The sequence below is a fragment of the Enhydra lutris genome, unplaced genomic scaffold (assembly GCF_002288905.1).
Source record: "Enhydra lutris kenyoni isolate GAN:26980312 unplaced genomic scaffold, ASM228890v2 scaffoldscaffold3, whole genome shotgun sequence".
NCBI classification, from domain to species: domain Eukaryota; kingdom Metazoa; phylum Chordata; class Mammalia; order Carnivora; family Mustelidae; genus Enhydra; species Enhydra lutris.
The window spans coordinates 20,850,105-20,865,321 of NW_019154087.1; the positions used below are offsets into that span (position 1 = coordinate 20,850,105).

Sequence of the window (15,217 nt, forward strand, 5' to 3'; positions counted from 1 at the left end):
AGTAAAGGTCATGAAGGAGGTTGGGTTTTCCCATCCTTGAGAAGAACACAGAGATAGGAAAGAGAATGGATCATGAATCCTGTTTTTGTCCCACATCCCCGTATCCCTTCCCCTTTTTTCATACTTGTTAATGAAATCGTGTGCATTTTTTACTGTGTTTCTCTTTATCCATTTTGTTGTAAGTGTCCTATGGTATATTTTTTGGAATCCCTAAGGCTTTTGAGAGAATCATTACATATAAATAACATCTACCTATCTGAGTACGATTCTAGCTTCTATAACATAAATTTTCCTACCTTAGGGACAGAGGTCTTTTTCTTCAAAAGGATATTGTTAATAATAGATTTTGAAAAGCTTTCTCAAAGTTAACTCTGTAAAAATGTGTGTTGTTCTCCGTTCTTATTATTCAATTCATTGGTATAAAATATTCAGGTTACCATGTTCAGCAAATATGGTAGAGGGTGACTTTTTCTCTCTTTCTCTGTTTTTGCCTTGTTTCAGTTTTACTCCTCTGATTGCCAAATGTCTGCTGAGGCTTCACCTTTTACAGGGAGCTCACAAAGATGGGTTTTTTAGGAATGGCTTTTGCCATATACCAAAGACAAATGGTCTTCCTGCTCTAGTGAGGCCTATGAACGTTTGCTGGGCCCTCGAATTCTTTTTTTTTTTTTTTTTTTAAGATTTTATTTATTTATTTGACAGACAGAGATTACAAGTAGGCAGAGAGGCAGGCAGAGAGAGAGGAGGAAGCAGGCTCCCTGCTGAGCAGAGAGCCAGATGTGGGGCTCGATCCCAGGTCTCTGAGATCATGACCTGAGCCGAAGGCAGAAGCTTTCACCCACTGAGCCACCCAGGCGCCCCTGGGCCCTCGAATTCTAATCTGTCTCTCTCCATTGACAAATGATCTAAGAGAAGTCACTTGACTCTTCCAGATAATATTCCCTAAAATGTACGGTCGAGTTAGAAATTGGGTCACTTGATTGCTCATGTCCCTTCTAGGTCAGAAATTGATAAGATTTTGTGTAAAACAGCCTTCTAAAAGTAACATTTATTGCGTGTTCTCCATGTGCCGGGAGGACACACTGGTTATCATACTTAGCCCTCAGGCAATTCCAATCTACGACTGTTATCCCCGTTACTATCTCCATTTTACAGAAACTGGAAAATAGTGAGGATAAGTAGCTTACCCAAGCTCACAGAGCTAGTAAATACCTATCCAGGATTCTAACCCAGTCCATCTCACACTGAAGTACGAGTTCAAGCTATGTCCTTTCTTGGGAAAAAGATGAATTATCGTTACGTCATGGTCAAGGGGCTCACGTAGGGTTTTTTTTGTCCTTCTCTGTCTTTCAGGAGATACAATATTCATTATTCTGAGGAAGCAAAAGCTGATCTTCCTGCACTGGTACCACCACATCACTGTGCTGCTGTACTCGTGGTACTCCTACAAGGACATGGTAGCAGGGGGCGGTTGGTTCATGACCATGAACTATAGCGTGCACGCCGTGATGTACTCTTACTATGCCTTGCGAGCGGCGGGTTTCCGAGTTTCCCGGAAGTTTGCCATGTTCATCACCTTGTCCCAGATCACTCAGATGCTGATGGGCTGTGTCATTAACTACCTGGTCTTCTACTGGATGCAGCATGACCAGTGTCATTCTCACTTTCAGAACATCTTCTGGTCCTCACTCATGTACCTCAGCTACCTAGTGCTCTTCTGCCACTTCTTCTTTGAGGCCTACATCGGCAAGATGAGGAAAACAACGAAAGCTGAATAGTGTTGGAACTGAGGAGGAAACCATAGCTCAGGGTCATCAAGAAAAACAATAGACAAAAGAAAAATGGCACAAGGAATCACATATGGTGCAGCTAAAACAAAACAAAACACATGAGCAAACATAAAACCCAAGGCAGCTTAGGGATAATAAGGTTGACTCAACCCAGTAAGTTTATGATCCTTTTTGGGTGAGGACTCGCTGAGTGAACCTCCGTCTCAAAGGACTGCTGCTGGAAAACCCCATTCCCTCCTTAACTGTCAGCTCTAGGACAAATGAGAACAAAAGTGAGCCAGTGGCACAGAGAGAGAGAAATAGAAGGTCAAGAAAGGCTATTAACACTATATGAAAAAAAAGTATTGACTAAGTGTTATATTTCTCTAAGAATGAAAGAAGTTTACTTAAACTGTGCGAGCACATACACACACAATCTCTTTGGACACTAAACTGGAGCCAATAGAATAGATACAAAATGGAAGAGACATAGGGTGGATATCTAGAACAATAACGCTTGTGCAAAAATTAAAGCCTTTTTAAGAAAGGCCGTAGCTGTAGCCCCCCCATGAGAAAAGATGTCTTAATCACCTCTCGTGAAGACGGATGTAAACAATTTTATTTCCACTAAGAGAAGGACTGGTGTTTTTCCCTTCCTAGCACAGTCTCGGGCTAGTGAGTTTGCCAGAACCAAATGGAGCACAGTGTTTTTCCGAGGTTCTTCCTGGGAGAATGGGAACGGTGCAGGCCAGTTCCTAAAGGGGCAGCTCTAACTCTGAGCATTTCTGATGGTTTCACTGAAATTTCCACTCTGAAATGAGCTCTGAAGGATTATCTTTGGTTCAGCAGCCCCAGGCTTTTGAGCAGAAGAGTAAATACCGAATAGCAAAGTTAAAACCCGACCAAATGATTTGAAAGTGGATTCTGGATCACCTCTAAGAAGGGTCAGCCCCATACCATTCTTGAGCTGGGAAAAGGACAGTTGGGAAAAAGATGGGAGCCGAGGATCAACCCAACAGATACATTCTGTATTCCCCACTCTATTTGACTTCACACACACACACATGGCTTTCCAAGTGAAGCCCTGTTGTACAGTCCATATTTTCTATATTTTTGTGACTTTAAAAAGAAATCTGCAGGGCTCTTCCTGATATTGGGTGAACACTGTGTTTCCGCATCATCTGCGTCTGCTCCCTGAGCGTCGCAGAGGTGTGTAAAGTGCCCTCTGCTGGTCAAGTGGAGATACTTCAACAAACCCTTCATGGCAAGTTTGGCTGAACAGCTGACAACAAAGCCCCCCTCCCATAGACTTAACCCTTCAAATTTTCAATGATATAAAATACTCGTCATATTTTTGGCCAAATCAGAAGACCTTCTTCCTGCTTCAAGTCAGCTTCAGAAATTTTTTTAAAAGGGACTTCTGCTCTGGAACTCAGAAAACCAGTTTATTAAGAGCCATATTCTTTAAAAAAAAGAAAGAGAGAAAGAAATGAAAGCTAGATAATATAATATTATCTGTCATACTTCAGTCCTTTACAAGCCAAATAAATGTGTAAACATTCCTAGTATTTCAAAGAAGCAATTATGTAAAATTGTTCAATGTGATACGCTAGTATTCTAATTGGTTAAGTAGCTTCATGACTAGACAAACTAGATGACACGATTAGCAGCTACACTGCATAGATGACACGCATCACCACACATACGTGCACACAGATGTGGGGTACACTCAACTTCAAAGCCCAAATGAACAGGAACACATTTTCTGGCTAGCAGAAAAAGAAAATCGTTGTTTATCTTTCTTGCTTTATTTGAAAGTGTACAGTAAAAGGGATTTTTTTCAGATTATTTTTATATTATTTGAACTTTAACCGTGCTGTCATTCATGAAACAGAGCTGCTCTGCTTCTCTGTCAGAGATGACACGGTCTTTCTCAGCATCTTGTTTATGTGTGGAATTTGAAAGAATAAAGTTTTATCCCATTCTGTGTGAATGGTTTGAACAATGAACAAAGAATCCATGCAAACCAAGTCAGGACCACTAGACCGCGGGGTGGGGGCGGGGCCAGGCAGGGGAGGGAAGCTGTGACAGCTGTGTGACATTATTGGGGACGCTTTATGATGTCTTGACATTGGTTCATAGGTGAGAAGCAACTGGTGGATGGGTTGGGATTCCTAGGGTGCAAACTGAGGCGAGCTAAAAGGAGAGGTCCTGCTATCACACCTAGGAGGTTCTTAGGCTGCAAATAATGTTCTTTTGAGCTCTGAAAAGACTGTGCAATAAGCTTTTTTTCTTGTGAAAGAAAATGAGCAGAATAATTCATATGAGGAAAAGGCCAAATAACAACTGACTTGTGTTTAATCGAAGGACCAATTGGAACTTATCTGGCTGATTTAATTTAATGGTTGAATCCATTGATTAATCATTGATCCTTCAATGCAGGTTAGAATAAGGAAATGAGCATAGACCTTAAATAGACTCTAAATGATGCTTCCAAAGCACTTTGATCTTGCTACAAGTTCATACTTGTGTTCACTTGTGAGTTAACTTAGAATTTTTGTTTACAGGTTGAATGTCTAATAAGTAGTTTGTAAATTGGCTAAATAAATCTAAAGGCTTTCCCAACGTTTCTCATAGAAAGAAAAACATTTTTTAAAAAATTCTGGTATTATAGGTTCAGTACAGTGTTTTTAACATCTCAGCTTAACTGCTTAATTATATCAAGATAAGAGGCTGGACCACTAGCCCATGGCAAATCTGAATCCTACCAGAGAACTGACTGCCACATAGAAAATCCTACTGTCAGTTAACATTCCAGAAAAACTTGGGCAGGCAAGTTTTTAAAACTGCCCCACTATGCTGCAATAGATTATCTTTCTACTGGAGATTTTCTACTGCACTCCAGTCCCATTATGGTGAAAACGTTTCTGGATTAAAAAAACAAACAACCTTCATTTCATATCTAAGTGCATGTAATTTGATGCCCTCGGTGTGAGTATCAACCCAAGTCTATGAGTTTGCAATGAAAAAACATTCTAATGAAAAATGCTCTATTCATAGAACAGGAAGTTTTACTGGGTAAAATGAGAGAAGAGTAAGCACTGTGTTATTTACATCCATGCCAGGCCAAAATACCCAATTAAAATCATGTATTGAGGGTATTATTCCAGATAATTTACTCTCACCGTTCTACTCACACTCTACTATATATGGGGGGGAGGGGCGGGAGAGATAATACATACATATATGTTGCTTAAGGGGAAAGAAAACATTAATTAGATCCCTCTCGCTTCCCCACCTCTCTACTAATGTAGCTCAGGCCTGAGTCAGAAACTTCCTGTGAGGAGGGGCTTTGCAGAACTGAATGCAAGAACACTTCCAGGAAAGAGAGCTACAGAATTTTTTTTTTTTTAATCAGTTATTGTGTCTTTAAAATAAAACCTGTCACATCAAAGAAACAATGCACCTGGAGTCAACTACACTGAATAGAATGCTCCAGAAGTCTGGCCTCATTCCTAAACTGCTGAATTACCTGGGAGACACAGCATGTTCAGGTTACAATCTTTTCTTTATCCTGATAAAACAGCCTCCCCTCGGAGACTACGGAGACTACGTGTCGTCCAACTGTCAGCTCCAGCACATTCCGAGGCCTTTTTTTTTTCCCTCAGAGTTGTTGGATGCCCTGTGCTGATTCAATAGAGCTGTTAATAGAGTCGAGAAGATCCAGTAGATTTTTGCCTCCCAGAGCTCAGCACTCGGTTGTATGTGGATGCCCCAAGTGTGTCTCTCTTAGACACTTATTTCCCCGAAAAAGTTTCCATCCCCAAGAGTGTAACTGCATGAAAAATTTCATAATGAAAGCCCAGAACTTTCTGGCATTCCAGTCTCTGTTTCCAGTATTATTTTGCCCTCAGTTCAGGACAACAGAGTCTGTGTTTGTGTTGTGAGTCCCTGTCTTCTTAGCTTTCTTAGGTTGTGCTCTGTCTCATATACAAGGTCTGATTCCTTGTGCCTCAGACCCATTACCATCAAGAGATTTTGCAAAGGATGCCCCACAGGCCTGTCATATACACACCGAAGTGAGAGCTAATAAAACAACCTTACACTTTTATGCCAACAATCAGTACAAAGTGTTAGGTCCCAGTTTTCCAATGAGCCAGTAGCCTCTGTCTGCTGGTACCAATACTTAAGTAAAACAAGTGTGAGTGCAGTTAGAGCTTTTTTTTTTTTTTTTTTTTTTTTTTTGAGTGCCAGTTGTGACAGACTCCCATTATAAACCTCCTCCAGCCACGTGGCAGAACCCATAGCTACATAGCTAAAGAAACCGGCTAAGAACACCTGCGCAGAGTATCAAAGAATCTTTGCGAACCTGTTGAATCATCCCATTACTTTCCTCATCCTCAGATACTTTGAAAATTCAGGGCTCACAGGAGGAGGAAAGATAATTCCCTTCCTCCTGAATTACACTTAGAAGTGGAAGAGAAGTTGTCCTCACACTGAAAGAGAGACTGTGGGAGCACCTCCCCCATGTATGGGTTTGGGAAGGTCTTAATAAAGGCATGTTGACGTTACGTTGGGCAGGCAAAAGTCTTGCAGTCAAATACACTTCAGTGGACATCCAAACCCAAAATGACATTGTACTAAACTTTTCCTGAAGCAACTGGACTTGAAGAAACTGGTCCCATAGGTCAGGGTCAAGCCATTACTACAATCCATTTAGGCCAGCATTGCGGGGTCCTGACTCCTGTCAGTATTCAAACACTGTTACTTTCCCAACACTTGGTGGCACTTGAAAGGTCTCTCAGGGGGCCGAAATCAAGAACTCTCCAGAAGTAGCCTAGTAGTGCTCCCCAGGCATGTCGGTTTCAGACAGGTCTGACTGACTGGGCATGTTCAGGTAGGAGGTTGCTTGCTGCTAACTTGAAAACCACTGGGAGCTTCAGCCTTTTCGGGGCCCCAGAGCCTGTATTCAGATAGACGTTCACCCATATAAGCCTCACAGAGCAAATCACAGCAATGTTGGAATTGTTATTTTCAAGTGCTTATTTCACGACATTCAAAGAAATATTTTTTCTTGGTATATTAAAATTAAAAATAAAATCATAACTTTTGATGTAAAACCAAACAGTGTGTGCGGTTTGTTTGATCTCTTGTTCTGGGCAGTTCGAAAGGGGGCATCCTGGACACTCAAAATCTCAGAAAGGTCATTCCGTACTTGACACCAACATGCTCAGGGAGATGCAGTGAGTCACCCCAATTCTCGAGTAGAGCTCAACAATGATGTAGTCCCCAAATACCACAGGTCTAAATCCCACAAGATGCCTACCCTTCTGTGGTGTTTGACGGATATAACACTTAAGAATTTACGTGCTTTCCAGACCTATTAGCTCACCACAGCCATCCTCACAGGGCAGACAGTCCCAGTCGGATCCCCATTTTACTGATGAGGAAAATTTTCCTGTTAGATCAAATGTCACAGAAGTAGAAGGAATGGAAAGTTCACATAATCTTAACTTCAATTTCATTGTTGCCATTCAAATCTTTTGAAAGAAGTAGGGTATGAATGAATTAAATTCTAATACTCAGCCCTGAACTAGGAAGCAATTTGCCATGTCATTGAACAAAGGATTTCAGGGCAGAATGTATGTTGGGGAAAATATTTCGAAAGCACAGCACCTCCTTCCTAGGAAGGCACATTGCCTACACACACCTGTGGGATATTAGCGAGCGCAGTCCCCCGCACTTCAACTCCCAGATCCTAAAATTTGACCTTCAACTGCTGGTGTTCTCGTATGTTCTAGCAGGTCCTCTTTAGGTTAAATGTCTTATGGTGTTCTTTGTGGTTTGCGGGGACCTAAACAGTGTGTACAACAGAAATGCTCCTGCAGGATCGATATTCAAAACCAAGAACCTGCCATTTGGGGATGTTTTCCAGCGCCAAATTACAATGAACGTGCCTCTTTTCACAGCATCTCAGAATAAACTTTTGATTTCTTTCATAACCTGTTTAAGGTGTGTTCTTAACTCTGGACAAAATGGGAGGGGCCCTCTGCTACACACAGTATTTTTATTAACTTCACTAAAAAGAGAAAAAGGAAGGAAGGAAGGGATTGATGTAGGAAGGGAGAGAGGAAGGGAGATAGAAGGAAGGGAGGGTGGGAAAGAGAGGGATGGAGGAAGGGAGGAAGGAAGGGAGGAAGGGGCAAACCTAGGAGGTGTTTCTGGTTTCGCGAGCGCTCTCAGAAACACACTACAAATGACTACACCATCATGTAACTTCTGATAAAAACACAATCTGATACAATGCGAGCTCCAGAAATTAATAAAGCATTAAAACATGCAAGCATTTTACATCACTGTCTAACTAATAAAAAGACTGTACTTAGGTAATTTCAAAACCAAGAAATTTACTACAGCAGTCTTCTTAGAAATGAAAACCTAAGAATGGGATCAGAGTACCCATATTTCCACAACATGAGCACTCTTGGCTGCTTTTTGTTTTTCAAAATGAATGAAATTAATTCGAGCCTGTGAATGCCTTAAATCAATGATCAGGACAGTTAAAATAACTAGAAGAGCTCCCCACTGGTCAGTCTCTAGCTGGTTACTTTCCAGCCCTCGTAGATGTGGAGCAGGAACTCAGTTACTGCCAAACATTTCTCCTGGGGCTACAGGGAGGCATGCCGAGAAGCAGTGGCCATCCGGTAGTGGGGAGGGATAGGATGTGCCACATGACCGCCCCCCAACCCAGACACACACAGCTAGATACTCACACACAGACAGAATTGCTTGTCCTAGCTGTCCTAAAACATCATGTCACTCACTAATAAAGGACCCCCGGCAAGATGAGAAGCTCTGGGTCAGGGAAAGATCTGATCTTACTGATGTAAAGAGACTGTTTCCTAATTCACTATCTCATTTTATGTGGTAATCTTTTACATTTCCTTCTGCTTTTCGTCATTCATGCCTATGTAATAATTGAAGGGGGTAAGCTTTGGTATTTCACCTTATTTATATATGCGTGATAGGATATGTAGTTATAAGGAAAAGATCACACACCTTCATGCAGGGAAACAATATTGCAGCCTAAGAGTTAAACACATGTGACAGCCCCTTCTTGACACCAGCGCTCCCCCTCCCCCACCACCAGCACTGTGATCTCACTACTGGATTCGGCAATCTTGGGTATTTTCAGGCCCCCAGGGTGAAAACCCTATGCTAGGGTTTTCTGGGCTTTCATACACAGCCCCGTTTTCTATGGACTACACTAATTCCTTTCATACTAGAGGGGAAAAGTGCCCCCATGGGGTTTCTCTGCTATGTTTTATTTATAAAACTCTGATGGGTGTTTCTTAAGGCAGCCAATATCTCTCTACAAAGAGAAGGCAAACAGTGTTCTCCCTGTATCCTCCATGGCTCATAGTTATATGGGAATTACTGTAAAATTCCAGAGCATTTTTGCAAAGTGAAAACTTTGTCTCCACACGAGAAACCATTCTAATTTCAGCTTAGTCTTAGAAGACTCAAATCAGTAAAACACAAATAAAGGTTCTGAGTTTCCAAGCGGACTTAGGCAGCCACGCCAATGCATTTGTTCATTCACATGTAACTTGAATTTCCCTGGGACCCACCAGCCAGTAGAGACAAATTGTACAGTCCAGACTGCTCTGTAGCTCCCACTGATGCAGGACCTCTGACTGCTTGCCAAGTCCCTGGCTTCTAGCTCTGGAAACCGCCAAGAGGAGTCTCACAGCCTCTGTCAGGCGATTCTGTTATGCCCCCAACTCACCTCCTCTCCTCCCTCCCATTTCCACCAGGCCCACCCGCTGCTGCATCTCCGCACCGGCCCGAAAATCTTGGTTTCTGCGCAGCCAGCCTCGGGTCCTCAGCAGGCCACCCCATCCATCAGGAGGGCAGAGGCCCTCAGCTCTCCTATGGGGCGAAACGCCTTTTCTCTTCGGTCACATGTTCTGTGTGAGAAAGCTGGCCTCCTCTGCTCAGGGGTCAGATGTGCCTCCAGGTGACAAATCTGGGGAACAGCCATCAGAATGTCTCTTTCCTCCACCACATGGGCAAAGCCTCTCTCTGGCTTGGGCTGAATGAACCTAGTTCCTTTCTCCACTTGGGTAAGTGCCATCCCTGCAAAGTTCGTAGCCCCATTGTAAATGGGCTCTGGGACTACCACAGACTTGCCCAGGCATATCCAAAGCTTAGCGGAGGACACAGGTAGAGTTCCTTTTCCAGAAGCAGACTCGCTATTATCTGTCTCCACCATAGGTAAAGACATTTCTGTGACTCACTTAAATTCAACCCAGGCACCTTGGCCATCCACACAAATAAGTAATGAAATGCAAACATATCTAAAACAAGTCTTTTTCTTCCCATTAAAAACTGACTTTTGAATTAAACAGGCAAACTGCGGAAAGTCGTGATAATTTCTTTGAATTGCTATGTTAAATCCTGACTCACAGCCTTCCCATGAGCCCGTTTCCTCTGCCTCAGAGTACAGGTTAGTTAGGGTGCTTGCATTTTCCTCTCGCATTTCCGTGCGTTTCGACTTGTTGGAGCTTATCATCACAGTAATGAAACGATTAGTTATCTGTGGACTGTTTAAAGTCAGTCTTCTTCAACAGTCGTGAGCTCTGTAGGACAGGAATCAAGTTTGCCTGTTCCCCCTAGCAACACCAGGGCCTGGCAGAGGGCTGACTCCTTGTTGAAAGGATGAATAAATGTTAGTATGTAGTTGTGGACGTAACCCGTGCCATTTTAGAACTCATATGGTCTGTGTGTTTAGTGTGTATGCATGTAAATGTGTGTGTTCACATCTATTGGGAAAGTCCTCAGACTTCTTCGTTCTGTACTTATGGATAGGATGAACTGTATTTTCAACTCTTGGATTATTTGATTATTTACTTCCTATTTGCCCAATCTACTGGAAATTTTAAAGTCTCGTGTAATAGAGCATTTGTGATTCACAAAAATTCTTATCTAGGACTTCAGAACATAGGCTCTGGAATCCAACTGCCTTGTTCTGCCGTCTGCTTGGGAGTAGTTATTTGGCAATTCCTCATTTCCTCATCTGGGCGAAGGGTATAAAATGACACCAACCACACAGAGTTATCAGGAGGATAAAATGAGATAAACCTTATAAAGTGCAAGCATAGTCCTTGGTACAAAGTAATTGCTCAGTAATTATTAGTTAATACTCCCACTCTTGTTAATGTTATTTTTACCTTCTCTTTTCTGGATGATCTATACATGAGCCTCTCTTTGTTCTTCACCATGAGCCTTGAGACATTCGCCTATAGAACTTCTCCTGAGGCCACAGGAGACCTGCTGAGAAGCAGTGGCGATCTCAGGGATGGCCACCATCCCTTAGAGGGAGGGGATGGTATGTGCCACGTGACTGCCCCCCCTACCCAGACCCACACAGCTGGATACTCACACGCAGACAGAATTGCTTGTCCTCGCTGTCATTGCCTTATTATTTTTTTTAAGTTGTTTATTTATTTACTTTAAGTAATCTCTACATCCAACGTGGGACTTGAACTTACAAAACCAAGATCAAGAGTTGTACCCTCCTCCAACTGAGCCAGCCAGGCACCACACTTATTGTCTTATTATTAAAAAATGTTCTATAAACAAAGAAAGTACCTTTTTCAGACTAAGAGAGAATGAGATGCAAGGCAAACAATTTATTTCCATTACAGCAAATGTAAACTTCTTCCTAACATTTTTGTTTGTTTCTTTTGGTATTTATTCATGATTAGCAAAAACCCTTGAGAAGAAAATATCTTTCGCCTAAGCACCCACTGTTTGTGTCCAAATATTACTGTAACCTGTCCTAAGAGATCATTTTTCACCAAAGACCTACTTTTTGCATGAATATTGCAATAAAAAAGAAATTCTTGGGGAGGAGTCAAGATGGCGGAGAAGTAGCAGGCTGAGACTACTTCAGGTAGCGGGAGATCAGCTAGATAGCTTATCTAAAGATTGCAAACACCTACAAATCCAACGGGAGATCGAAGAGAAGAAGAACAGCAACTCTAGAAACAGAAAATCAACCACTTTCGGAAAGGTAGGACGGGCGGAGAAGTGAATCCAAAGCGACGGGAAGATAGACCGCGGGGGGAGGGGCCGGCTCCCGGCAAGCGGCGGAGCAACGGAGCACAAAATCGGGACTTTTAAAAGTCTGTTCCGCTGAGGGACATCGCTCCAGAGGCTTAACCGGGGTGAAGCCCACGCAGGGTCAGCGTGGCCTCAGGTCCCGCAGGGTCACAGAAGGATCGGGGGTGTCTGAGTGTCGCAGAGCTTACAGGTATTAGAACAGGGAAGCCGGCTACAGAGACAGAGCCGAGGAGTAAGCTCTAAGCTCGGGGTTACCTTGAACCGGTTGCAGGCTCGGTCAGCTCGGAGCGCGGCCGGAGGCAGGGTGACGGGAGTAAATCGGCGCTGTTCTCTGAGGGCGCACTGAGGAGTGGGGCCCCGGGCTCTCGGCTCCTCCGGGCCGGAGACCGGGAGGCCGCCATCTTCATTCCCGCCGTCCGGAACTCTACGGAAAGCGCTCAGGGAACAAAAGCTCCCGAAAGCAAACCCGAGCGGATTACTCAGCCCGGCCCCTGGTAAGGGCGGTGCAACTCCGCCCGGGGCAAAGACACTTGAGAATCACTACAACAGGCCCCTCCCCCAGAAGATCAACAAGAAGCCCAGCCAGGATCAAGTTCACCTACCAAGGAGGACAGTTTCAATACCAAGGAGAGCAGCGTAATTCCAAAGGAGGAGAAAGCAAAGCACGGAACTCATGGCTTTCTCCCCATGATTCTTTAGCCTTGCAGTTAATTTAATTTTTTTTCTTTTTTAATTTATTTTTCTTCTTCTGCTAAATTTTTTTTTAACTTTTACCCTTTTCTTTTTTAACGTTTTTTAACTAGTTTATCTAATATATATATATTTTTTCCTTTTTATATATTTTTCTTTATTGGTTTTCTTTTTTTAATTGTTTCTTCCTTTTTTTTTTCTTCTTCTTTTTTTTTTTTTCTTTTTCTTCTTTCTGAACCTCTTTTTATCCCCTTTCTCCCCCTCATGATTTGGGATCTCTTCTGATTTGGCTAAAGCATATTTTCCTGGGATTGTTGCCACCCTTTTAGTATTTCACTTGCTCCTTCATCTACTCTTATCTGGACAAAATGACAAGGCGGAAAAATTCACCACAAAAAAAAGAACAAGAGGCAGTACCAAAGGCTAGGGACCTAATCAATACAGACGTTGGTAATATGTCAGATCTAGAGTTCAGAATGACGATTCTCAAGGTTCTAGCCGGGCTCGAAAAAGGCATGGAAGATATTAGAGAAACCCTCTCCGGAGAGATAAAAGCCCTTTCTGGAGAAATAAAAGAACTAAAATCTAACCAAGTTGAAATCAAAAAAGCTATTAATGAGGTGCAATCAAAAATGGAGGCTCTCACTGCTAGGATAAATGAGGCAGAAGAAAGAATTAGCGATATAGAAGACCAAATGACAGAGAATAAAGAAGCTGAGCAAAAGAGGGACAAACAGCTACTGGACCATGAGGGGAGAATTCGAGAGATAAGTGACACCATAAGACGAAACAACATTCGAATAATTGGGATTCCAGAAGAAGAGGAAACAGAGAGGGGAGCAGAAGGTATATTGGAGAGAATTATTGGAGAGAATTTCCCCAATATGGCAAAGGGAACAAGCATCAAAATCCAGGAGATTCAGAGAACCCCCCTCAAAATCAATAAGAATAGGTCCACACCCCGTCACCTAATAGTAAAATTTACAAGTCTTAGTGACAAAGAGAAGATCCTGAAAGCAGCCCGGGAAAAGAAGTCTGTAACATACAATGGTAAAAATATTAGATTGGCAGCAGACTTATCCACAGAGACCTGGCAGGCCAGAAAGAGCTGGCATGATATATTCAGAGTACTAAACGAGAAAAACATGCAGCCAAGAATACTATATCCAGCTAGGCTATCATTGAAAATAGAAGGAGAGATTAAAAGCTTCCAGGACAAACAAAAACTGAAAGAATTTGCAAATACCAAACCAGCTCTACAGGAAATATTGAAAGGGGTCCTCTAAGCAAAAAGAGACCCTAAAAGTAGTAGATCAGAAAGGAACAGAGACAATATACAATAACAGTCACCTTACAGGCAATACAATGGCACTAAATTCATATCTCTCAATACTTACCCTGAATGTGAATGGGCTAAATGCCCCAATCAAAAGACACAGGGTATCAGAATGGATAAAAAAACAAAACCCATCTATATGTTGCCTACAAGAAACTCATCTTAAACCCGAAGACACCTCCAGGTTTAAAGTGAGGGGGTGGAAAACAATTTACCATGCTAATGGACATCAGAAAAAAGCAGGAATGGCAATCCTTATATCAGATCAATTAGATTTTAAGCCAAAGACTATAATAAGAGATGAGGAAGGACACTATATCATACTCAAAGGAACTGTCCAACAAGAAGATCTAACAATTTTAAATATCTATGCCCCTAACATGGGAGCAGCCAACTATATAAACCAATTAATAACAAAATCAAAGAAACACATCGACAATAATACAATAATAGTAGGGGATTTTAACACTCCCCTCACTGAAATGGACAGATCATCCAAGCAAAAGATCAACAAGGAAATAAAGGCCTTAAATGACACACTGGACCAGATGGACATCACAGATATATTCAGAACATTTCATCCCAAAGCAACAGAATACACATTCTTCTCTAGTGCACATGGAACATTCTCCAGAATAGATCATATTCTTGGTCCTAAATCAGGTCTCAACTGTTATCAAAAGATTGGGATCATTCCCTGCATATTTTCAGACCACAATGCTCTGAAGCTAGAACTCAATCACAAGAGGAAATTTGGAAAGAACCCAAATACATGGAGACTAAACAGCATCCTTCTAAAGAATGAATGGGTCAACCAGGAAATTAAAGAAGAGTTGAAAAAATTCATGGAAACAAATGATAATGAAAACACAACGGTTCAAAATCTGTGGGACACAACAAAGGCAGTCCTGAGAGGAAAATATATAGCGGTACAAGCCTTTCTCAAGAAACAAGAAAGGTCTCAGGTACACAACCTAACCCTACACCTAAAGGAGCTGGAGAAAGAACAAGAAAGAAACCCTAAACCCAGCAGGAGAAGAGAAATCATAAAGATCAGAGCAGAAATCAATGAAATAGAAACCAAAAAAACAATAGAACAAATTAATGAAACTAGGAGCTGGTTCTTTGAAAGAATTAATAAGATCGATAAACCCCTGGCCAGACTTATCAAAAAGAAAAGAGAAAGGACCCAAATAAATAAAATCATGAATGAAAGAGGAGAGATCACAACTAACACCAAAGAAATACAGACAATTATAAGAACATACTATGAGCAACTCTATGCCAACAAATT

General features: G+C 42.0%; 1 protein-coding gene across 1 annotated transcript in view; it reads left to right on the forward strand.

Moving 5' to 3' along the window:
* LOC111155573 (ELOVL fatty acid elongase 6) overlaps positions 1 to 3,754 on the forward strand; it is a 132,903-nt gene extending 129,149 nt beyond the window's left edge. Inside the window, exon 4 of the mRNA XM_022515821.1 lies at positions 1,354 to 3,754. Within this exon, the coding sequence (XP_022371529.1) occupies positions 1,354 to 1,778 (425 nt within the window). The 3' untranslated portion in view covers positions 1,779 to 3,754. The remainder of the gene's footprint in view (positions 1 to 1,353) is intronic.
* The last annotated feature ends 11,463 nt before the right edge of the window (positions 3,755 to 15,217 follow it).